The sequence below is a fragment of the Pteropus medius genome, unplaced genomic scaffold (assembly GCF_902729225.1).
Source record: "Pteropus medius unplaced genomic scaffold, Ma_sr-lr_union100, whole genome shotgun sequence".
Lineage (NCBI taxonomy): Eukaryota > Metazoa > Chordata > Mammalia > Chiroptera > Pteropodidae > Pteropus > Pteropus medius.
In genome coordinates, this window is record NW_024342539.1 from 1,125,059 (window position 1) to 1,149,775 (window position 24,717).

General features: G+C 43.1%; 1 protein-coding gene across 1 annotated transcript; it reads left to right on the plus strand.

The window, feature by feature from the left end:
* The first annotated feature begins 2,256 nt into the window (after positions 1-2,256).
* Positions 2,257-2,399, plus strand: LOC120605458 (short transmembrane mitochondrial protein 1-like). The gene is given in 2 exon segments (XM_039866343.1): positions 2,257-2,356; positions 2,359-2,399. Coding segments are annotated over 2 exon segments (141 nt in total).
* The last annotated feature ends 22,318 nt before the right edge of the window (positions 2,400-24,717 follow it).

Here is a 24,717-nt window from a genome sequence, read left to right on the forward strand (position 1 = left end):
CCTATAGAGAGAGCTCACACCGCAGAACCTTTGCACAATAGGAAGAGTAAATAAAATACCCATTTTCCAGATTAAAAATACTGGGGCATCAAGGGATTACATGACTTGCCAGAGGTGACCAGAAACAGAGGCAGATGGCCACTCCTATATCCCAGCTTTAACTCATGTGCTAATGAGGAAGCTCTGCAGCTTCACCTGGAACCCTTCTCCAGCTCTCCAAAGACTCTTGTGGGGCTAAGAACTGAGGAGAGAGGCTAGAATCTCCTCCTCCCTTTTGAGTGGTTTCTCAGGAGTCAATGTCAGGAGCCAGACCTCTCTGGGAACGCCTGTTTGCTGGCCATCCCCCAGCAGGCTGCTGAATCCACCTGGGCGCCAAGGAGCTGAGAATTCTCTGCCAGATTCAGTCCAGGCCAAAGGGATAGGGGTGGGGAGGCACTAGGAAGATGTTTGGGTGTTTGCTGATAAAATAGATGAAGATATGTGAGAGGACCAGAAAGGCACAGATGACATTGTGAGCAAGTATTTATAAAAGATGAGGAAGTATAAATGAGAAAATAGAAAGTGTGCTTGCCCAGCGTCAGAGCACAGGCGCTTCCTGTGATGTCCTGGCCCTTTAACCGAAGTGATCTGAATAAAGCCAGGGTGGGTGTGTGTATGGGTGTCAGGGGAGGGGCAGACATGAGTGGTGGACAGAAAGAGAGACAGAAGACTTAAGCAGACATAAACAAAGAAAAGAGGATGGAGGGATGGAGACAGAGGAAGGGAAGAAAGATAAAGAGACTGAAAGAAGAGAGACAAAGTCACACAGCACCACAGAAGCTATGACTGTCCACCATGTCAGATTCACAAAGTGCCCCCTCAAAAAAAAAATGAACAGAACAGTGACTTCTCCCCCAGGGGGCTCACTTTCAGAAAAGTGTTGGAGCGCTCCAGTCGCTGGGCACCAACAAGCATCCCCAGCCCTCATTCCAGGCGTATCTCCCCCTTCTTTTTTCTCCCTGATTTGATAGGGCCCCTCCCTCTTCCTTGAGCTCTGTTTCTCCATAAAGTTGAAGATGTTGCCATGGCCCCTCTCGGATGTTTCAGAGAGTCAGGCAGTTGGGACTGTCTGGTCCAGTGCATCCAAGGACAGCCTCCAAGAAGGGATCACATACATTCCCACCCCCAGGCTGCAGTGTCACATGAAAACTGAGGTCCAGAAACACTCAGGCCCAAGGCCAAGGTCACTCAGCATGCCCACCAGTTGTGGAGAGGCCCAGAGGATGTCCCCCGGGACATCCTGCCCAAGCGCCTGACCCTTTAGCAGGGTCAGCAGGATGGGCCTGGGAATTCTTCACCCCAATAGCTCCAACCCACAACCCAGGCTCCAAGAGACTTGCCATAGCCTCAACAAGGTGAATCCACCCACAACCCATCCCAAGTTTTATTGTATCTGTATTCCAAACAGGTTTACCACACGGCAGGTACATAATAAGGCTTCCTGGATGGATGGATGGATGAATGGATGGATGGATGGATGGATGGATGAATGGATGGAAGGAAGGATGGCTTTCAACTTCTGATCCTGGGAGTCTGTAGACCATTTTGTTAAAAACCTTCTTTCCAACGTCAGCGAATTTCAGCTTCTTCCTCCTTTCTGCTGCAGGCATAGGGGCCCATAGGAACCCCTTCTTGACCTCTCACTTGGGAGAGATTAGAGGACTTCAGACTCTGAGCTTCCTGGGTCATCTCCCAAACCTGGTGTGTTTGTTTTCTGTGGCTGCCATAACAAGTTTCCAGAAGCTGGGGCACTTTAAACAGCAGAAATTCACTCTCCCACAGTTCTGAAGGCCAGAAGTCTGCAATCAGTATCACTGGTTTGAAATCAAGGAATTGGGAGGGATGCACTCTCTCCACAAGCTCTAGGGAAGAGATGAATCCATTCTTGCCTCTTCCAGCTTCTGGTGGCTCCAGCGTTCTTTGGCTTGTGGCCACATCACTCCAATCTCTGCCTCTGTGGTCACGTCACCTTCTCCTCTTCTGTGTGGGTTATATCTCCTCTACCTCCCTCTTATAAGATACATGTGCTCGCATTTAGCGCCCATCTAGATAATCCAGGATAATCTTCCCATTTGAAATTCTTAACCATATGAAATTCTTAGATTTAACTTAATCACATCCGGACTGTGGCAAAGTCATTTTTTGCCATAGGAAGTGACATTCACAGGTTCTAGGGATTAAGACCTAGATATACTTCATGCCTTCCCCTCTGACATCATGCTCCAGTTCCTGCTTGCATTTACTTTTGACAACTTGGTTGGAATGTATCTGGCTCAGAATTATGACATACCAAACCCGGCTAAAAACATTGAGAAATTTAAAAGGACTTGGATGCCAAGAAGTAACCCCTTAGTTCATGAGGCCAACTGCAGCAGGATACACTAATTCTACTCTTCTCAAGGGCATCCTTTACCATCTGAACCAAAAGCTTTCGTCTCACTTTCCAGTCTCTGCTAGATCCTGCATTGCCTTACAGCACAAATGGGGCCACAGGTTAAGAACTATCCTTAGTTTTCTAACGTTCTCACCTCTTCCCTTCCTCTTTCCTGCTGCTTGGGAGGCCCTAAGGCTAGAATTATGGTGCTAGATTGTAAACATAACTTTTAATTAGAAGTCTCTCCCTTATTCTTTGGAATTTCTACTGCCTTTTTTAAAAAGAAAAATCAATGAATTTTATATAGTCGATCAGATATAAATAATGCTGATTTCATAGTTTGGCAATTATAATGGGTGTTTAAACATTTGGTATTAAATTATATTGTTTCAAAGTAATTAAAGCTAAAATCTAGAAGCCAGTTTCTAGTGAATTATCCATTTATTTTATACTGTTGTCAATATAACTGACATATATAACTTCATAGTTGCTAATTTAACCAATAAATTAATTTGCTACTCATTAACTGAGAAACTATATTCTGAGAACCCCAAAATGAACTGAGGAATTAAGAAATATGTAAAAGAATAGCCTTCATCCTCAATAGAATTCATAGTCTAGTATGCATGTTTTTCCTTGATGATTTATTTGATCTGGCTCTTTTCCCTCAAAAGAATCATACTTATTTTAAGGGATTACAGGTGCATTTGACAGGTGCATTTACATGATGGATAAATAACAAGTTGTCTTTAAAGGAAATTTTATGCCTTTTCACATTAAAAAATATATATGTTTACATTATAACTGTATAGTGATTCTCAGAAGAAAACTTTTTGGGGTTTTTTTCCTGCAATAAAAAAATTACCATTGTAATTTTTCAAATGCATAATTAGTCCATTTTTTATAATTAAACAAAAATGTTTGAATACATCACTTTTCCCATAAGTCAAAATACAACAGTGATTTAGAATAAAGGGCCTCTCCCACCCCTAGCTTCTGGTTCCTCTTCCTGGAGACAGGCAGTGTCACCAGTTTATGGTATACTTTTGAGAAAGATTCTGTGGTTAAACTAACACATGTGTGCAGAGCTTTTTTCACAAATGATAAAAAGCTATCCATGGAGTTCACCCCAGCCTTTGTTTGTTTGCTTGTTTGTTTGTTTTTTATGGAGATCATTCCATATCAGTATGTAAGGAGCAAGGAACCCCTTTCCTATTTTGGCTGCATGAGAGTCTATTGAATGAATGTACCATAAGTTATTTAATGTTACTGATGAATGTTAGGTTGTTTCCTGTCTTTTGCTGCAACAGTGATAACCTTGAACTTAATGTTATTATACGTATCTATACAGGGTATAGCTATAAGCTAAAGTCTTCAAAGTGTAATTTGCACTACATATAGGGAAAGTTCCGTTTCATTGCATGTTTTGTTTTAGAGGGCTTGTTGGGCAGCTTCACTGCTAATGCCATTTCTGAAGACATTTTAGCAGAATCAGTAAACTGGAAGAATAATTTAGAAACACTTTTTTCAGACAGTGATAACACTGATACTACATATGATTATAGAATGAAGTGATTTTGCTTCTCTTTGAAAATATGGCTCTCTCATATGTGGAGAGAAGTTTTATCCCTGTCAGTTCATCCTGATGTGTGAGACAAACTAGGATCATGTTGTTGTTTGGCTGCTCCCTAAGAGTGTGCTCATGGGCAAACAGCTTATTTTTCTGAAACTGTTGTATTTTCTGTAAGATCTGGACTCAATATCTACCTCATAGGGCTTCCATGAGAAATAATTGAGATAATGTCTGTGATGTGTAGCACAATACTTTGCAAATTTGCCCAATTAATAGTAGATCTTAGTCAAAAAAAAAAAAAGATCTAGATCTATTTGAGGGGGCCTTACTTAGTCTAATAGACCTGGCCTCACAGAAATTCTGGATGCTGGAAAATCTAAATCCTCCAAGCCCTAAATTCATACCCCCATCTACCTCAGAGAATCTTTAGTAGATGGGTTAATGGAGAAGAGAGATAAAGAGATAGAGAAAAGATCACTGGGCTGAAAGTATTGGCCTTGAGTATCACTTTACCCCTTGTTAGATCTGTGTCTTGAACAAGTTGTTTAGTTTATCCAAACGTTTATTGAATACCTTCTATGTGCCAGGCACTGTGCTAGGCATGACAGAGTTCTCTTTCTGAGAAATGAAAGAAACAGTGCATTCAATATGGTTGATATACAGGGCAGTGCCTGAATTTGTGCCTGATTTACAGTAAGCACTCAATACATTCTGTTACTGTTATTGTTAGACAGTAGATATTTAGTAGGTGAGATTTGTTTTTAACACCCAGGCCATGTAGGCCTGAAAAAACTGGGACAAAATAGGATTGTAGAAGCCAATGGAAAAAAATAGTTTCTCCATATCTTATTTCATTTTTCCAACCATTCTGTGAGTTAAGTGATATTTTACCAAAGGAAAAGTAAAGCTAAAAAAGTTAAGATCACAAATACACAGTTGACACTCACCATATTTATGTGTGCACCCAAATTTCTCAGCTCCCCTGCAACGAGGTGGGCCCATGTGACCAGTTCTGGCCAATGGACAAGTGAAGGTGAGAAATGTCACTAGCAGGGAAAAACCACAATATGGAAACAACCCATATCCCTGAGTTATCACTGGAATAGAGCTGTCTGATCCACAGAGGACTTTGTACAAGTGAAAAAGCAAAATCAAAACACAAAATTTGTGTGTTGAGACACTGAGGTCTGGGTTTCTTGTAATCATAGCATAGCCTGTCCTTAACTGACTAAAACTCCAGGTCTCATGAGCAGGTGTTTTTCCATCATCCTTTCTTTTAAGAAGCCAAGCTTCTTAAAAGAGTTGCTCACCTTTGCTGTCTTTACTTCCTCACTTCTTACGCATCTTTCAGCCTCTTCAGTCAGCCTTCTAGCCCATCTGTCTACTGACTTTGCCTTGTGACCACCACATTGCCAAATCCAATCAACAGTGTAATATTTCTTTCAAAACTGAATTTCTGAGGATTTGCGACTCTGTTAAATATTTTACTCCTTTGTTTACTTTAATCGAAAGTAATAGAAAACCTAACATATCCAAATGGGCTAAAACAAAAATTCAACTAAGTATATTATGTTTTAAAAAGACCCAATACGAGATGGGATTCCAAGGATGGTTGTTACAGGGGATCACGTGTGTCATCAAAGACCTCAGTTCTTCCCATTTCTCCTCCCTGCCAGCTTTAGTGTGCTGAGTTGATCCCTAGACTAGTTTTCCTTATGGTCGCAAGATAGCTGCAACTCTTTTGTGTATTACATACAGATTTGACAAAGCACAGAGGTGAAATAGAACCATTTCATACTTGACTCTGTTAAGAATGGAAAACATTTCCCATAAGCCCTTTAGAACTTTTCTTCCCATGTTTCATTGGTCAGAAGGGGTCACATGTTTGTTCCTAAGCCAATCACTGAATGGGGAATGAGATTACCAAGAGTGGCTTCCACAATCACGATCCACTCTATGGGACAGGAAGGTCCATATGCTTATGTCAAAGAGGACAGAGGGACAGATGTTAGGGAGGCAACCCAGAACCTCTGCTGCAATTTCCACGGCCCCTTCCTGGTTCTCTTGCTTCTCTGACACTCTTTGTTGATGTCCTCTCCTGGGTCCTTTTCCTCTGAAGGTACTCTAAATTTTTATTTCTCTGAGGGTTTTATGCCCACACTTCTTCTGTTCCTACTCCATACCCTCTCCCCAGCACTCTCATTGATTCCTTTGATTTTAATTTCCACATATATGTCTCAGAGTCCGAAGCTACACCTCCTGCTCTGAACTCTTTCTTGAGCTCTATACCCAAATATAAAACTGCTTGCTACATGAAGTCTCAAGGGATTCTCAAACTCAATGTGTCTGAACCGATCTAGACTTTCCCTCCCCAACTTCCTCCAAGTTGTTTTCTTCTTGAGTCTGTGGTTTGGGTTAGTAGAATCCCCGTCCACTCTCCACTACTCCTTTTATGATATCAAATTAGTCATCAAATCCTGGGACTCCAGCCTGAAAACTCAAATGCATCCATCCTCTCCCTCCTCATAGCTACTGCCTGGGTTCAGACCTCATTGTTTCTTTCCTGGTACATCAGTCTGGGAGCCCTCACTCCACCTGACACAGCCACCAGAGCAGTCACATTATGCCTGTCCATACTCACTAGCTTCTGAACATACCCGCTGGGCCATCCATGAGCAGGCCTCTGTTGCACCTTTATCTCACCCTATCTCCCCTCACTCTGCATCCCAACAATGTTGATCTTCCATATGATGTCATCTTACTTTTGTACATGCTGTACTGACTGCCTGAAACATCTAGCAAACTTTTATTTTTCCTTTAAACCCCTGCTTAGTCATCATCTCCTCCAGAAGTCTTTCCCTGATTGCTTCCTGATAAAGTTAATCAGTGTCTCCTCTGTGCAACAGCTTCCTTCAATGGTCCAATAAACATTTACGGAGTATTTACTCTATGCCAGGCACTGGGGTACAACAAGAAACAACAAACATGGTCCCTGCTCTGTAGGAGAAAGAGAAAAAGGAAACAAAACTATAAGATATTATGAAGAATTGAAATAATGAGGGGAAGGGCCTCAGGGAAGACTTTCATGGGCACCTGAAAGATAGGTAGGAAGCTCAAAAGAGAGAGAGTAGTTCAGGCAGAGGGATCAACATGTGTCAAGTCTTTGAGGTAAGAAAGAACATGGTGCATCAAAAATTTCAAGATGTCAAGTCTAACCCTTATACAGGTTACTCTTATTAGGCCCTCTCTACCACCTCATCTTCCACCCCCCACACTGGGTTCACCTGTTGGTCTCCACCAGGAAGAGCCCCTTGCAGGCAGGCTTCCCATTGACTCACTTCCACCTCTTACTAATGCAGGATAGGGCACCCAGGAGGAGCTGAGGGGGGTTCAGGCAAACAGAAAAGCTAATGGTTCTCGTGAAGGTGTCATGTGTAAGCTGGGAGCCTCTTTGTCCAGGTAAGCTTATCCACAGGGAAGGAGTTGGGGGGTGGAAGCCCCCTTTGTACCCACTCTCATGTCCATGCCCAGACTTGCCAGCAGGGACCTGACCCCATGGGCAGCAGGAGTGATGCTGCCACCACTGCCCCTCAAGAACAAGTACTATGTTTGTACCCCCCAAAATCTATATATGGATGCCTAATCCCCAGTGTGATGGCATTTGGAGGTGAGGCCTTTAGGAGGTGATTAGGTTTAGCTAAAGTGATGAGGGTGGAGCCCTCGTGAATGGGATTAGTGTTCTTATAGAAAGTGCCCCAAGAGATGATCTTTCTCACCATGTGAGGACACAGAGAGGAGACCCTCTGCAAGCCAGGATGAGAGCAATCACCAGAACCTGACCAGGCTGGCACCCTGATCTCAACTTCCAGCCTCCAGAAATGTGAGAAATAAATTTCTGTTGTTTAAGCCACCTGGTCTGTGGTATTTTTTATGGCAGCCACCTCTTGGCATATCCTTTCAGGTTCTTCTCAGCAAAAGAATGTGCAGATCCAGCCAGAGAGGGTACAACAGAAGGGGAGGATGCAGGTAGCCTTCCAACCATGCCCCCTTCCTCAGCACCACTTCCCACCACTCCCTAGGACTTCAGCGTGCACAGAGAGCCTGGTCCCCCACTCTCAGAAAATGCAAGACCAAGCCCATCCTTCACTGGTCCTAGAACAAATAAAACACAGGGGTTACAAATTCAGACAGATGCAGAGCCATGTGCCCCTAAACTAGCTAGCTCACCCCTGCTCTTTGAAGAAAGCCACAGATATGGGCTTTGAGATCCAAGCTGGATGCTTGAGCCCGTTCTAATACCACAGATGTCCAGAGTGGCACCCCTGGAAAAATCCTTGTTCATCAGCCCATTTCACCCTGTCTCATTTTAAACCAGCAAACAGAGGCCCAGAGATGCTTTCCTATCTGTGAAGATTCAGTAATCTAGGGCAGAAGTACACCTGAGGCCACCTGATTCTCCACTAGCTCCAAGGCCTATAGGGGGTGAATCAGATGAAATGGAGCTCTGCAAAAATGAATGGAGACTTTGACCAGGGCTCATCAGAGGCAAGGCTCCCAGGCTCACAGAGAGAGCAGCCCATCCAGGGGAGACAGCTGAGACCTGCAGGAAGGAAACTGAGATTTTGCCCACTCTACCCCTCACTCCAGCTCCATCCAGTTGGGTGGTAGCAGGGACCTGAGCAGAGAGGTCCTGGAATTGCATTCTTCTTTCTTCCCACCTTTACCCAGGGACTCATTCTGGGAGGTTGAGAATACCTTGCCAAACCACTGAGATTAGGACAATTTTAGAGAAAATCTGCAGATTGGGGATTAAAAGATCTCAATTATGAAAGTCAAAAAAATATTCAGAACCATTGGGACCAGGGCATCCAGCAGGAGGGTGATGTGAAGTGGGGGTGAGCACAGGTCAACCTGCTAAATTCAGGCACCAGCCCCTTTCCACTTGTTTTTCTCTTCCACCATCTGTCTGGGGTGCGAGGGCAGCGGCAGCATCTGTAGGGAGAACAAACAGCAAATCCTGCCACTCTCGCTACAGGCTTAGCGAGACTGTACTGCAGGGCAGAGTCTTCCTTATCTGACCTTTCTTACCTGGCATCTGACCTTTCCAAAGTATTTACTAACCATTATCTGCTTCGCTCGCCTACCCACCAGCAGGGCTGAGTAGCAATCGGGTTGCTGCCAAGGGGAAGAGTGACTAATGTATACCAATAGAGAAGAGATGGGCCCCCCAGACACACCCAGGAAGCCCCAGGACAGGGCCCTGCTCTGGACCCCAGGAAAGGTTCTCCTGCTTCTCTGGACACGTGCTTCTTCCACTTGAGGTTCAGGTACAAAAACCTGTTCTGAGTAGGGTGAGTGTGGGTCTGCTGAGAACTTGAGCTCTGAGGATGAAGGGAGGTGGTTATTTCCGGTTCTTAGATTTTCCATAGTAATATAGGATCTCAGTATGGGCTTGAGGCTCTCCTCATGAACCAGAGACCTCTGTCAACACTCCCTGAATTAGCATGTGTCTCAAGGACTGTGCAAATTTTCTTCATATTTATATCCTCTGAACAATTGCAGGCTGAACAATGCTCTAATCCTAGATTTCCACGTCCTAATCCTAGAACCTGTGAATGTTGCCTTATATAGAAAAAGTGGGAAGGAGGATTTCATGGGGGCGATTAAGCATCCAGAGATGCTTACCCTGGATTTCTGAGTGGGCTCCAAATGAGATCATAGGTATCCTTATAAGAGGGAGACAGATAGAGGTTTGACACACACAGAAGAGGAAATGTGACTCCAGAGGCAGAGATTGGAGTGATGTAGCCACAAGCCAAAAATGCCACAGCCACCAAAGGTTAGAAGAAACAGGAATAGATTCTCTTCTAGAGCCTCCAGAGGGAGAGTATGGCTCTGCTGGCACCTTGACTTCAGCCCAGTGATACTGACTTTGCATGTTTAGCCTCCAGAATTGTGAGAGAACAAATTTTTGTTATTTTAAGCCAGTAACTTGTAACAGAAGCCACAGGACATTAACACAGTGAATAACCTCTTAGGATTCATTTCTATTATTCATTCAACAAAATGTCTACCATATTCCAAGCATTGTTGTGGGTGCTGAGACACAGCTGTGAATAGGATGGGGCAGGCCCTGCCCATGGAGCTACAGTCCAGCTGAGTGTAGCATGCCCAAGGGCATGTAGATGATCACATGAAAATGCCTGCTCCTAATAATTATGCTTTGCAGATGATGAGGAGGAAAGAATGGTTGTTACCAATTATCTTTTTTAAAAGTAGCTAAAAACCCCACACAGACCTCCATAAAATAGTGGCAACTTCTGCACAAATTATATACCAGTGTACCTGTGAGCACAGGTGTGCTCTTCAGGAAAAACACAAAGCTCTCCAGATTCTGGTCACTCCCCAGAAAGCCTTCAGTCCCTGCGGGGACAGTGCGGGTCGGGGGCTGGTGGGACAGTGCGGGTCGGGAGCTGGTGGTGCTCACTGTACTGATTCCTGCAGAGAGGGCCAGGCTGAGGCTGCCGGCAGGCCCACAGAAACAGTCTAGCCCAGGGACAACGCCGTGGAAAGGGTCCTGAGAGGGTGGCTTTTCCACGTTAACACAGAGAATGACTACATGGAATTTACACCCAACTTCAGGGTGAGGTCATGACTCAGCTTGCTTTAGATGAGTCATACAAAACACATGGGGCCTTGGAGACTCCACGCCTCACTATCCGACATGTAATCGATCACGTGGGGCAGGCCATGACCTCACATAATCACCCTGAGTGGTGCGCTCCAGACCAGGCCATCTCCAAAGCTGGTTAAGCTTCCTAATACCACCCTGGCATTACCAGATACCTGATTCTGCAAAATTTGCAGAATGGCCACAGGACTCACCCTGTCTGAACAGCCGGGAGGAAGCGTGGGGCAGTACCAGGTGAGGGAGGAGGCCAGGACAGTCCATGTTCCATTCTACCTCCCAGACCCATCAGAGGCTTAATGAGACCTCTTCTCTCCACCTTTTTTGAGGATTAAATAAGATAGAAATAGACTTTGAAAATTATTAAGTGTGAAGCCAAGGTCGAGTGATGTTTTTATCACTGGCATTATTGTTTTCTCTGGAAACAATAAGTCCTGTGTTGTCTTTGCAGGATACAAAAATAAAAAACCTCCTCTAAATTGTGTTTCAGCTACCACTGTTAGATGAGCCCCACCCCCACCCCTAGCCCACCTCCAAGCTTAAAGCTCCATGGCAGTGTCCAGAGTGGAGCACTGTGGAGTCAAGAACTACCTTTACCCAGAGAGAGTTCTGGCCTTTGCCCTGGGCTCCTGCAAGGTATCCCCATGCCCTCGGGATGTCCTGCCTGATAAGAATTTATCTGGGAGGCTTGGAGCACACTGGATAGTCTAATGATGTGATTTACTGTGAGGGCTTTGGCCACGTGGTATCAGTTTGACCTCTAGAAGGGCTGGAGACTGACTAAAGTTTAGCCAAGCAGGTGGTTCGCTATGGCTACCTGACTGAGTCCCTGTAAAAACTGTGACACTAAAGCTCAGCTGAGCTTCCTTGGTTGGCAAGACTTCACATGTATTGTTACACAGCATTGCCAGGAGAAGCTGGTGCTATTCATGACTCCGCTGGGAGAGGACAGCCAGATGCTTCACTCTTGGAACTTTGCGCTCTGTCTTTCCCTTGGCTGATTCCTTTCCCCCTAATAAACTGTAACCATAAGTGTAACAATTTTCAATAAATTCTGTAAGTCCTTCTAGTAATTTATCAAAACTGAGGGTAATCTTGGGTACTATCTGCCTCTCGAACTTTAAATTGGCATTGGAAATAAGGATGGTCTTGGGAACAGCTCCGTAGTCTGTACATTCTTAATCTTTTCTGTGCATAGACTCCCTGACAGTCAGGTGAAGCCTAGGGACCTTTCCTCAGAATAATGTCCTTAAATACATAAAATATAAAGTAGAAAAAGAAAACCAGTTATGTTGAAGTATCAAAATATGTGCTTCTTTATTAATGCATTAAATAACGAGTTCTAACAGCAGATTTAATATCTAGTTTCGAAGTAGCATCAAGTGTAGCTAATATTTTAAGGTATCTGCAACAACTATAGAAATGCGAATGTGTGTTGGTGTCAAGTCACAGGTATTGTAATTACTAGTGTATTTGTTGCCTACATTCAGGACTACATTTAGGAGAGTCTAAATTTCAGTTAGAGGTTAGCAAAAATAAAACATCTAATTTTTTTCTCATCCAAGGTTACAGACTCCATGAATTCTATCCACAAACCATCAAGGGGTCCATGGGCACCAGATTAAGAAGTCTGAACAAAGGCTTAGACAATAATCTCACTCTTTATGGTTGTTTAAGTAGAGCTATCAGTATTATAAACAATAATAGCTAATACTGAGCACTTGCTCTGTGCTAGGCATAATAAATGGGGAAGCGTCACTCAAATTTGAACCATTATTTTAGTATTATATCACTTAATGAAAATAAGCTTTCTGGTTGAGTTAAAAAAAAATAGCTACTGGTTTGAGCATACTTAATATGGGCCAGATTCATGCCAAGTGCTTTCAATATGTTTATCGTTTAGGCCTCATGGCAACATGATGAAGTGGGGTCTGTTCTTCCCATTTTATAGACAAGGAGAGTGAGACTTAAAAGTTTAAGTGACTAACTCAAATTACAATGCCAGTAATTCATGGAATAAGGACACTGAACCCAAATCTTTGACTCAAGAGCATAGCTCAAATAAAAATGGCAGAATTTCACTCTGAAAAACAAAGGTGGCCACAGAGGTACCACTGGATGATCTCATCACAATGCTTCTCCTGTGTTCAGGCAGAAAGACTGCCCACTGAATAGAAATGGAGATAATTCAGCATAAGGTCCTACATGGATTAACAAGTCAATGATTGTCAAGGCCATGAAGAAGTTCCCGTGTTAATCACTAGTGTTCAGATTCTAGAACCATGGAGGTCACAGAGGGTTAACCTGCTCAGTGATGAGCTTCCTTTTTCTCTAAGAATGCCCTTACTTGCACACAGGGGAACCTGCAGGCTCTCCACTGAGCTAGCAGCATCATCAATACCAGGCCACATGGGCTTTGCTTTCTCCACAAAGGAAAAAAATCTCAGAAGGTTCCTACTTGGAATGGACTCCAGATTCTAGAGTGGATATTGGCAGGAAAGCCCCTCCAAAGGCCAGGATAATATCTTGCAAAAGCAGACAGGGAAGGTGGGGAGGTCTGGGACAAAGGTAGGGAAAAAACTTAAAAAGCAAGACAAGCCACATGACAGAAAACTGCATGCCCTATAGTGAAAATAAAAGATCTAATTTTTTTCCCATCCAAGGTCACAGACTTCGTAAATTCTATCCATAGACCATCAAGGGGTTGATGGGCCCCAGATTAAAAAGCCTGGTTTCCTCCCTATTTCCTCACCAATGGCAGACCTTTCTAATGGGATGCTTATAATTCCTCTTTGCTGAGATTGGATGCAGCCTCAGAATCCTTCTCAATACAACACTCCAGGTAGCTACAACCAGTTGGTTGAACTTGACAAACAAGTTAGAACCTATTTTCTATCAGAACCAGGCATACCAAAAGGGAAAGAGAAATGTAATACTCTTGAAATAATAACAAGAAACAAGAATAGCTCACATTTATTGAGTGTTTATCTTGTGCTAGTGCCTGTTCTAAGCACTTTATATGTATTAATTCATATTTTCCTCCATCACAACAATCCTATGAGATTAATACTATTATTAGCCCCATTTTTTATATTAAAAACCTGAGACACAAATGGGTTAAGTTACTTGCCCAAGTCACCCAGTGAGTAAGAGGTAAAGTCAAGATTTGAACCCAGGCAGTCTGGGTCCAAAACTCACATAAACAAATACCACTGTACTATGTTGACCTGTCCATGTGCTGGGGCTGTTCTCAGGTAATGATCATAGCAAAAGAGAAAGAAGAGAATGGCTTTACAGCTTTGCATGTCAGACGTCAGTGAAGGTGACTATAATGTACTAAAAGACTTTTATCTGAAGGCCTTAGCTGCTCCGTCAGTGAGTGCACCTGGCTCTGGTCCTACTTCCTAATGTGGCTAATTTCCCCACTTTCTGTCTCCCCACAGCAGCTCATCTACAGGCCCAGGCTGGGCACCCTTGGGAGAGGTAGGAAGCACGTCGAAGATTTCCGGTGGAGGCTGAGACTCCCTCCTCACCTTGTGCCCTCCATGGCTTATGTATTCCCTGACCCGCCTGCTGGCCTAGCCACAGATGCCTCAACCAGCCCAGAGAGACCTGGGAAGTCCCTGGAATTCAGGCATTCTGTTAACAAGAGGAGCTGCGGAGACCAGATGCAGAGGAGGCCAGCTCCATCCCTGCCCACAGTCCAGATGGTGATGAGTTAAATATCCTAGGAAACAAGCCAGAATCCAAGCACGTGACTCAGTCACCATATCACACCTTCTCTTTTCACAGATGGAGCTGAAGGCAGCTTTAGGAAAGAGATACAACCCCGACCTCTGACACGGAACACCCATACCTGCCCTTTTAGGTATCTGCTCTCAGCAGCAGGAACAAGTGTGTCATCTGAGCTGAATCTGAAGTTAATAAGAACTCTCCCTCAGGTCTCCCCATTTGGTAACCACCGACTAAGCCAGCAGCGAGGGGTTGGCCATGGCAGAACTTGCCTGGCAAGGTGTCTGCTTTACTCCTTTTTTCACTCAGCTCCAGAAGCCTCCCTCCTCATCTGAGGCTACAGAAATGGAAGTGGAGACTTTGCCAGGGACACTAGACCAGCAACTCTCAGTGGTGGCAGTTCTAATTATCACCTGGAGTGACGCAGGGCCCACTGGGCTTCCACACTCAACTCCCGACGAGGAGTCAGGTGGGAGAAAGTCTGGGCAGAATGGAGGGTCTCAGGCTGACGCAGCCAGTCTGAATCATGTTAACATTGGCCCAGATGGAATTAACTTGGCCTCTTCTCTTTCTTCTACCCATGAAAAAGGCAAATTTTCAGAAACCTCATTTAAAGCTCTCTAAGCACTTTCAATAAATTTTGTAGAGCACTTGAAGTATACATTATCCTTTCACAGGTAATATTTCATTTACTCATATATGAAGTCTGAGACATATGAAGGACAGATCACTATGCCCATTTGGTAGGAGAGGAAACAGATTCTGGAAGACAGGGTGAAAAGCCACCATCACACAGCAAGGAAAATGGCAGAAAACATCCAAGCCCAGATCTGAGTGTACAGTCCTGGCTCTTCCCACTCTACCAAGCCAGTGCCCTGCTGTGTGCCTGGCACCAACACCCTACCTCATGGACAGCCCACTCATCCTTAAGAGGTTCCTGGTTCACCACAAAGAAAAGGCAGAACTAGAAATGGATCTCTGGGGTCCTCACAGCCTCTCCCAGGCCCCTGCTCTGACATTTGCATGCCCTTCCCCCACTCTCCATCTCTTACCTCACCCCCACCTTCCTGCCAATTACTGCTGGAGCAGATAGGTTAGACCATTAGAAACTCGCCAACATTTGCAGCATTCATCTACCATTGGCAAGTAGGAAGCAGCCAAAATGAGAGGGTTAGACAGTCCTGTCTATGCTAGAATTATAAATGTACAATTCTCTGCACTTCTCCAGCTTTTTGTAGAGAAAGCATTTCACAAATAGGTCAGGCTCAGGGTGAGTCAGACAAAAGCCATTCACATCTGCTTAGGTCAAGAAAACTCAGGTGGAGAGAAATGTTCTAAGCAGTTCACCGTAGCCAACGCAATTGTTATGTGGAATTCTGGCGAGAGCCCTGCTCTGGGCAATTTTCATAGGACCTGTCCAGAAAATTCCAAAGAACATAACTCTGCCCCTCATATTTTTATTTTTGATGGTAGGATTTGGCACCGGTTCACCAAAGCTGTTCAGGCACAGTGTCAAGAGATTGCCAGGCCCCAACAGGTCATCGAGTTCATACATGTTCCTGCTTATTCCTGAGGTCCCCTCTGGAATTCCTGCCCCTTTCCTCACCCTCTCCCCTCACTCTGGGGCTTGGTTGTCCTTCCTGGCCCAGGGGAAAAAGCAACCTAGTAAAATTATGGCATGGTAAGGTATGGGTATCACTCTTCCCAGGAATTATAGGAGCAATTAAACAGGAGAGAGCAGCGATCGGGTAGAGAGAATGTAACTGGTTTATTGACTGGGTTGGACTTGTGTTATAACTAGGCATTGCCTTGACTTTTCCCCAAACCCTGCCTTTCTGCTCTTGGTTCTCTCTTCCCCACCGGAGACAATATGTTGGGAAGATCCAAAAACATATTGGTCACTTTCGGATATTACCCAATGATCCTTTATTTCAGATATTTAAAATGCCAGGCTGATCTAAGAGAAAAATGACTCTCTCAGCCAGTTCAAGGTTTATTCCCTCTCTTTCATCTTCCACTTGCCACCATCTACCCAGATGCCTAACCCAGATATAGAAACCGGCCCTGGGAAGGGTCATAGTCTCATCTTTTCCTCTGAATATTTCAATTTCTCCTTCCACAGTTACCACCTGCTTCAGGTTCTCCACATTTGGGGCAGGGAGGAGAAAGGAGAAGCAAAAGGGCTAAAGTGTCCTTTTAATAATTAACGGGTTTGCTACTCCTTTCTCACCAGAATTAGCAAATAAGAAAGCAGATGCCTCATTAAATATGAATGTCAGCTAAACAATGAACAATTTTTTGGTATAAGAATGTTGTGCGCCATATTGTATTTCAGCTGGCAATGGTACTCTGGCTGCACAATGCTTCCTCCCAGTAATGGAAGGAGTATTAACACCACAAACTTAGAGGCTCAAAACAACACACTTTTATTTTCTTACAGTTCTGGAGGTCAGGGCTGCATAACTTTTGGAAGTTCTAGAGGTAATCTCTCTCCTTGATTTTTTTAGCTTCTAGAGGCCACCTGCGTCCCTTGGCATGTGGCCCTTTCCTCCATCTTCAAAGCCAGTAGCATAGCATCTTCCCTCCTCTCTGACTTCTGCTTCCATCCTCTCATCTTCTCTCACAACAACCCTTGTGATCACATTGGGGCCACCTGGATAATCTAGGATAATTTCCCCATCTCAAGATCCTTAATATAATCATGGCTGCAAAGTCCCTTTTGTCATTAGGTAACATATTCACAAGTTCTGGGGATTAGGACGTAGAGGTCTTTGGGAGATGTTATTTAGCAACTGTTCACAGGCAGGCTCTTTTCCTATCCCTCAAAGGGGGCTTTAGTGCATTCTTTGAAGACCCCCGATGGGGATTCTCCAGTGCGGCCCATTCTCCAAACCAGGCAACATGGGTCACACCCTCTCCATCTAACTTTCTATAAAAATTCCTCAGCTCCTGCCTGAAAGTACAGCCCACAGAGGCACTTTCTGCTGAAATCTCCTCTCACAAGCAAAAAGAAATCTTGGGTGGAGTAGTTTCAACTGATAAGCCTGGCCACTTTCCAAGGTGTTGGGTCACCTTGGACCCTAAGGAAACATTTCAGCCCTGGCCCCAACAAATTTTGAAAAGGTATGTCATGCCTAAGAAACAGTTTAATGGAGCCACATGGGGTGACCTGCAGATTTTCTCACTGAGCAACCTTTATCCTTTTCTTAGATATAAGCTGAATATGGGTGATGTGGGAGTTGCAGGACCAGTTTGGATACTTTTTAGCAAATTCTTCATAGATGGTCTAGCACCTCTCTATAAAATGTGTGTGTGCTGGTAGCAGTGAGAGCAGTGAGAGATCACTTATTGCTTTAAGCTTTGGATTTCAGCCAATATCCCCAGACATATAGAAAAATTTTGCCTATCCTTCTGAACAAGCAAAACAGTGATTCAGAAAATAAATTCACAGTAAAGCATGGATGTCACTTATCCCAGAGGTACTCGAGTTTTAACAGAGGGGAGGGCAACAATTGACCCAAAGATTTGCATCACTGATGAGAAAAATGCCCCACATCAATGATAAACCTTCACAGAAAGCCTGTCATACACCTGACGTTGCCTACCTGACCCTGGCATCAGCCTTGTGCAGGGGGAGCTGGGCCATAAGAGACACCTGAGCTGGCACAAAGAGCCTGTTATGGCAAGCCAGAAGGCTGCTTGAATGATGCAGGGCTGGTCCATGAGCTTGGTTTGAATGTCCACCCTATAAGTCGGTAGTGGTCAGCTGTATTTGGAAGAGTACTGAGGCTGCCCTGGATCTGGTGAGAAATAGTGTCACAATTGACATGTGGCATCTGCCATGGGCATGAGAGACAGAGTGGTGGTTTGGAGTCCTCTCTGAGACAGTGGCTGCAGAGTCGCCTGCGGGTATGAATCCCTTGCGGGCTCTCCCACTTAATAGCTGTGTGACACTGGATTGTTGCTTAACCTCTGGGCGCCCATTTCTATTGACAGATAAGTCCAATCTATATAACAGGGTTCTTATGAAGATTCAACGAAGTGATGTTTGCTGAGCACCTGGGACCTAGTTGCACCCACTAAATGTTATTTTCCTTCTTTCCACCTCTAAGATACCCTCATGTCAATATTTTGGGGTACCTTTTCTTTATGTCTATATGTTGTTGGCACAGACACAGGGAGGAGTAGTTACCATTTAGTCTCATGTCACACAGATGCAAATCCATTGGGAACTAAGGACAGAGACACCATTAAAGTAATCAGCAGCCCATCCTGGGTGTGAAAATCTCCTCTGTCATTGTCTTTCCTGTGTGCCTGCTAGTTGATATTCTGTGAGGAAAGGTTTTCAGTTCACAAAGATCAGGTGGTTTATTATGAGCTGCTGGGGTAATCTCGCCCCCTACACACACACACCTTACTGGAGGCCAGGGAGAGGGGAGGGGGAGCGGAAGCCTGCTACCCACCCTCTAGGGCATCTGCACAAAGCAAGACGTCATAGAAACTTCAGTTTACTCAAGAGAAACCATTTCAACACACTTCAGAGTGGTCTTTGCCTTCTCTTACTAATGTGAGGTGCTAGACTGAGCATTTTAATTGCATCTATTCATTATGTCTCACAGCAAGCACGTGAGGTTGGCATTTCATTATACTTAATTTGCAGAGAGGGAACTGGGGCACAACAAAATGCTAATCTGAGGTTACAGTGTTTGCACCAGAGCTCGATCCAGGTCTACGCTACGTGGCCTGGGTTCTCCCCTCAGGTGAGGCTGCTCAACCCGCCATCTGTAAGACACCCAGCCTGGTACAAGTGGATAAAAAGCTTCGACCTTAGTATGCTTCTCCCTTCTCTAAGATGACAGATGGCTTTGCCTCACCTCCACCCCAAGTCCCCCAGAAAGGCAGGAAGAAAATCCACTGCACAGATCTGCTCACGTCTCACTGTCCTCTGATTCTGGCCCCGTGGTGGGGACCTAGCCATAGGGTGAGGACTTCTTTTGGCTTCAGCAGGCCAGCAGGGCCCCAGAGGTGTTAGGTGGATGGCATGAGGTCTGGGCGCTGCAGTCCCTCTCTTTGCTCAGAGGACAGAGCAGACACAACATCCAAGGTACATCTGAAAGTGGGGGCCAAGGTGGCCATATGTCCTCTCCTTTTATAGTTGTGAAGGGCCCAGAAAAGAACCTCAACTGTGGAGCAGGCGGGAGGGGCTCATGCTTTCTGGGAGCCAGGGTAATTAAGTGCTGACTCAGGGACAGGTCTGTGCAGAGCTCCAGAGGAGAGGGGCAGGGGAGCAGTGCGACTTTCAGAGTCTGGAGGTGCTAATCCTGACTTCCTGTGCCCTGCACATGACCAAGCTCTTCCGCGTGCTCTTTCTCTGGTCTTCCTAGAGAACCAGGGGGAGGTGACAGGTATCATAGGAAGCTCCCCCAAAGAGATCAAATGCCTTTCTTCTGGAATTTTCAGTCCAAAAGGAGTATGGAAACTTGAAGGGCCACCAAAACACCAACAGCTCTTGTTCAAATGGCACTTGACCTTTTTCCAGGCATTTCACAGAACCTGCCTGACCAGAGTCCTTGGTTAATTTATATTTCTCTGCCTTAACCTTCTCTACTAACCCAGCAAGTATCTGGTGGTTGAAAGAGTTCATGGGAATGAATGAGATAGTCAAAATGACCCGGGAGGTGGTCAGGGTGTCACATTCATGCTTACAGGTGGTAAGAAAGGAAGGGAACTGACATTCGTTAGGGGTAAGGGTGCCAGACTTAGCAAATAAAAGTACAGGATTCCCAGTTAAATCTGAATTTCACATAAGCAGCAAATAGTTTTTTTAATATAAGTATGCCCTGTGAATACTTGGGATATACTTATACTACTTGGTTGTTTATCTGAAATTCAGATTTAACTGGGTCTCCTGTATTTTATCAGGGCCTACCATGTACCAGATGTCACTCTACATGCTCTCATTCAACCCTTATACAGCCCGGGGAGGGGGCAATTATTGAGTTATATTGCCCTCACCGTACAGATGAGAAAAAGAATACTTTGGGAGGTAGCTTGATTTGCTTAATGTACCACAATTCACAAAAAGTGTGTGGAGCCTGGAACCTTAAGCTCTTGACCATTTCTTGGAAGGCGGTCTTCCCTATTCTGCTCTTAATGGGTGGGGGGGTTGCAGGGAGAAGAGGGGCTGTGGCTGGCTCCAGTTGTGGGGGATCCCACATCATTATGGTCAGAGAAGGAGAATCTGAGGAGAGAGACTCTGATCTTATAGTCGAGCCCAGGCACATGGATCCAGCACACCAGGGTTCTTGTGGGCAACATCAAGCAGGGGGCAGGATAGCCCACAGCACCTGCCACCGCAGTTTGTAAGGAATGCCTCTGCACTCATCTGGTGCAGGGTCATGTGTGGGATGCCTGCTTGCTACATGAATAACTACCACAATAATAATAATGCAGTGACAACAAAAACAAGAGCTAATATGTGGCAGGCATTGTGATAACTCTTTATATCCATTACTTCTTTGAATCCCCACCACTATCAAAAAAAAAACAATAATTGTATTACTATTACTGACGGCCACCATTCGGTGAGACCATGGGCCAGGCCTATACAGGTTCTTTATGTTATTATCTCATTCAACACAAACAACAACCCTATCCAGTGAGTACCAACACCTACATTTCAGATGAGAATCAGAGAAGTTAAGCAGCTGTCAGAATTCAAACAGCTATCAGAATTCAAACCCAGATCTGCCTTATTCCAAAGTCTATGTGCTTTCTGCTGCTCTACCCAGCCCCTCCTCCCTGTAGAAGGAAGGGAGGCAAAACAGGACAATGCCAGTTCCAGCCAGCTCTTCCATGCTCTCCATCCAGACAAAGGAATCTGTGTCAAAACGCAGCCTCACTTTCCCTCAGGGCCAATCTATCCTGGAATAATCACTTGAAAACAAAATCTGGGCCCCATAATGCTGCAAGCTGAAAAATTCTCTTGGGTAATGCCCCTGTGATCCCTACAATTTCTAGCCACTTCCTTACAGAATTAGGGAGTGCCTATCATGGTCTGGTGCCCACCTTTCTATTAAGGTCATTTTACAGCACTGTGCCCTTTGGCCTGATTTGATTAATGAGCAAAACACCAAGAAACCCATCAGGTTCCTAAAAATGAGAAACCAATATGTCAGCCTTCCCAAGTTAACTTATGGCTTCATTAATTCCATTCAAAATTCTAACAGGACGTTTTTAGTGAAACCTCACAGATTTGAAAAAATAAGCAGGCCAGAGAAAACCAAGAAACTTAAAGAAAAAGATCAGTAATAATCGGAGACTGGTGCTTCTTCATTTTAACACTTATTATTAAATTATAATGGCAAGTATATGCAAGTTATAGGCAAACACATTAACAGAGCAGAATTAAAAATCCAGAAATGTACCTAATACAAAAAACTTGACATATGATAAAGGATGCATCTCAAACATAAGGTGAGGGGACTGGTTACTTAACAAAACATTGTAAGGAGCTATACAATGGAGAAAAGATAGCTTTTTAACAAATGGTATTGAACAACTGGACAACCACATGCAAAAAAAAAAAAGTGAATGTAGACATAAACCTTACACTTTTCACAACTCAGAATGGATCATAGACCTAAGTGTAAAATGCAAACCTATAAAATTCCTAGAAAATAACAAAAGAGAAAATCTAGGTGACCTTAGGTATGGCAATGCCTTTTTCAATACAACACCAAAGGCATAGTCCGTGAAAGATCTAACTGATAAGTTGAATTTCACTAAAATTAAAAACTGTGCTGGGAATGATGCTTTCAAGAGAATAAAAAGAAAACCAGAGGGTGGAAGGAAATATTTATAAAAGACATATCTGATAAAGGATGGTATATTCAAAATATACAAACAACTCTTAAAACTCAACAATAACAAAATGAGAAACTTGATTTAAAAATGGGCTAAAGACCTGAGCAGACACCTTATTGAAGAAGACATACAAATGGCAAATAAGCATATGAAAAAATTTTCAACATCATATGTCTTTAGAGAATTGTAAATTAAAACAATGAGATACCACTACTACATACCTATTACAATGACCAAAATCTGGAACACTGACAACACCAAATGTTGACGAAGATGTGGAGCAATGGGAACTCTCATTCACTGCTGGTGGGAATGCAAAATAATCAGTCATTTTGGAAGACAAATTGGGGGTTTCTCATAAAACAAAACATACTCTTACCTTAAGATCCAGCAATTATGCTCCTTGGTATTTATCCAAATGAGATAAAAACTTACGTCCACATAAAAACTTATAGTGCGGCTTTATTCATAATTACCAAAACTTGGAAGCAATCACAATATCCTTCAGTAGGTGAATACATCAGTAGAATGAAATATTTTTCAGCACTAAAAAGAAATGAGCTATCAAGCCATGAAAAACCATGGAGGAAACTTAAATGCATATTACTGAGTGAAAGACACCAACCTGAAAAGGCTACATATTCTATCATTCCAACTATATGATTCCAACTGTATGATAATATCTTGGAAAAAGCAAAACTATGGAGATAGTAAAATGATTAGTTGTCCAGGGGTTGAGGGTAGAGGGATGAATAGATGGAGCACAAAACATTTTCAGGGCAGTGAAATTACTCTGTATGATACTATAATAGTGGGTACGTGTTATTATACATTTGTCAAAATCTATAGAATGTACTACACCAAATGTGAACCCTCATGTAAACTATAGACTCTGAGTGATAACCTGTCCCTACAGGTTCACTAGTTTTAACAGATTACCACTCTGCTGCAGGAGGCTGATGGTAGAGGAGGCTATGTGTGTTGGGGCAGGAACATATGGGAACTCTATAGTTTCTGCTCAATATTGCTGTGAACTAAAACTGCTCTAAAAAAAGTAAAGTCTATTTAAATTTAAAAATGTAAGGTTATGATGAAATGGAAACTTGGAAAAATATTTAGAACACCATGTCCCTTCACATTCAAAATACTTTCTCGTTAAACTGTAAAAAAAAAGGACAAAAAAGTTATAAGAAAATCTAGATATTTTATCTTATATCTGGATAGAGAAAAACTACACAAGCATAACAACAACAGAAGAAAATATAAAGGAAATGATCAGTTAATTTAACCACCAAATAACTTAAAACTCATGGCAAAAATCTTAACATTAACTCAAAATTTTAGAACATTCCTATTATAATGACAAAATATTACTACATCTGTAATATTTAAAAAATAAGTGGCAAGACCTCAATAGAAAAAAAATGCATATGACATGACTAAAAAATTTATAAAAGAAGTCTCTTCTTTAGTGATTAATAAATGTGTGAAAAATAAAATTCAAATAAAAACAGCAATGGAATATCATTTCCCCCCATTAATGTAGCAAATGCTGTCTAGAGAAATAATACTCATTATTCATAAGGATGTGATGATCAAGGCTATATAAACTGATACAGTCTTTCTGAAAAACAATTTGATAATATGTATCAAGAGCCTTAAAAATGCTCACACTTTTTGAGCTAATAATTCCATTACAAGAAAAGAAATAATCTGAAATATTAGCAAACATTTGTGCACAAAAATGTTCATTATAGCGTTATTTATACTACTGAAAATGTAGAAAAATGTAAATGCTGAATAATAGGGGAACTAGTTATTTTACAATCATTAAAAATTTTATAAATCATTTTCCACAAAGGGAAATGGCTTTACTAGTCTGTTCTGACAATAAAAAAAAAAAATCTGTGTTCATTGTACTTTCAAACAACATCAAAAAGTATAAAGAAAAGAAAAATGACCATTACCCCAAATCCCACTATCAGGAGACAATCACTGTCAATTCCAACAAATTATCTTCCAGACATCTTTGTGAGCATGAGATTTTACAAAATTGGAATCATGATACCAATTCTTTTGCAAACTGCTTATTCTACTCTATCTCTAATAATTGTTTGTACATAATAGTAAACAGACATTTTTTGGCCATTATTTCTAATGGCCAGATTATATTCCTAGCCTATTATTTAGATACCTAATTTCCTACTTATGGACACTTATATTTTTCCTACACTATTGCCCTTACGATCATCACAAGGAGAATACTTATGCAATCATCTTTGCTCACTTGTGCAATTATCTCCTTAGGATACAATCAGAAACTAAACTCTCTGGGTCTAAGAATATGCCTACTTCAGTGGTAACATATACTGTTAAACTGCTCTCCAGAAAGTCTGAACCAAGTCCACCCCAGCAAGAGCTTCTAAGAGCCTATTGCCTGATTCC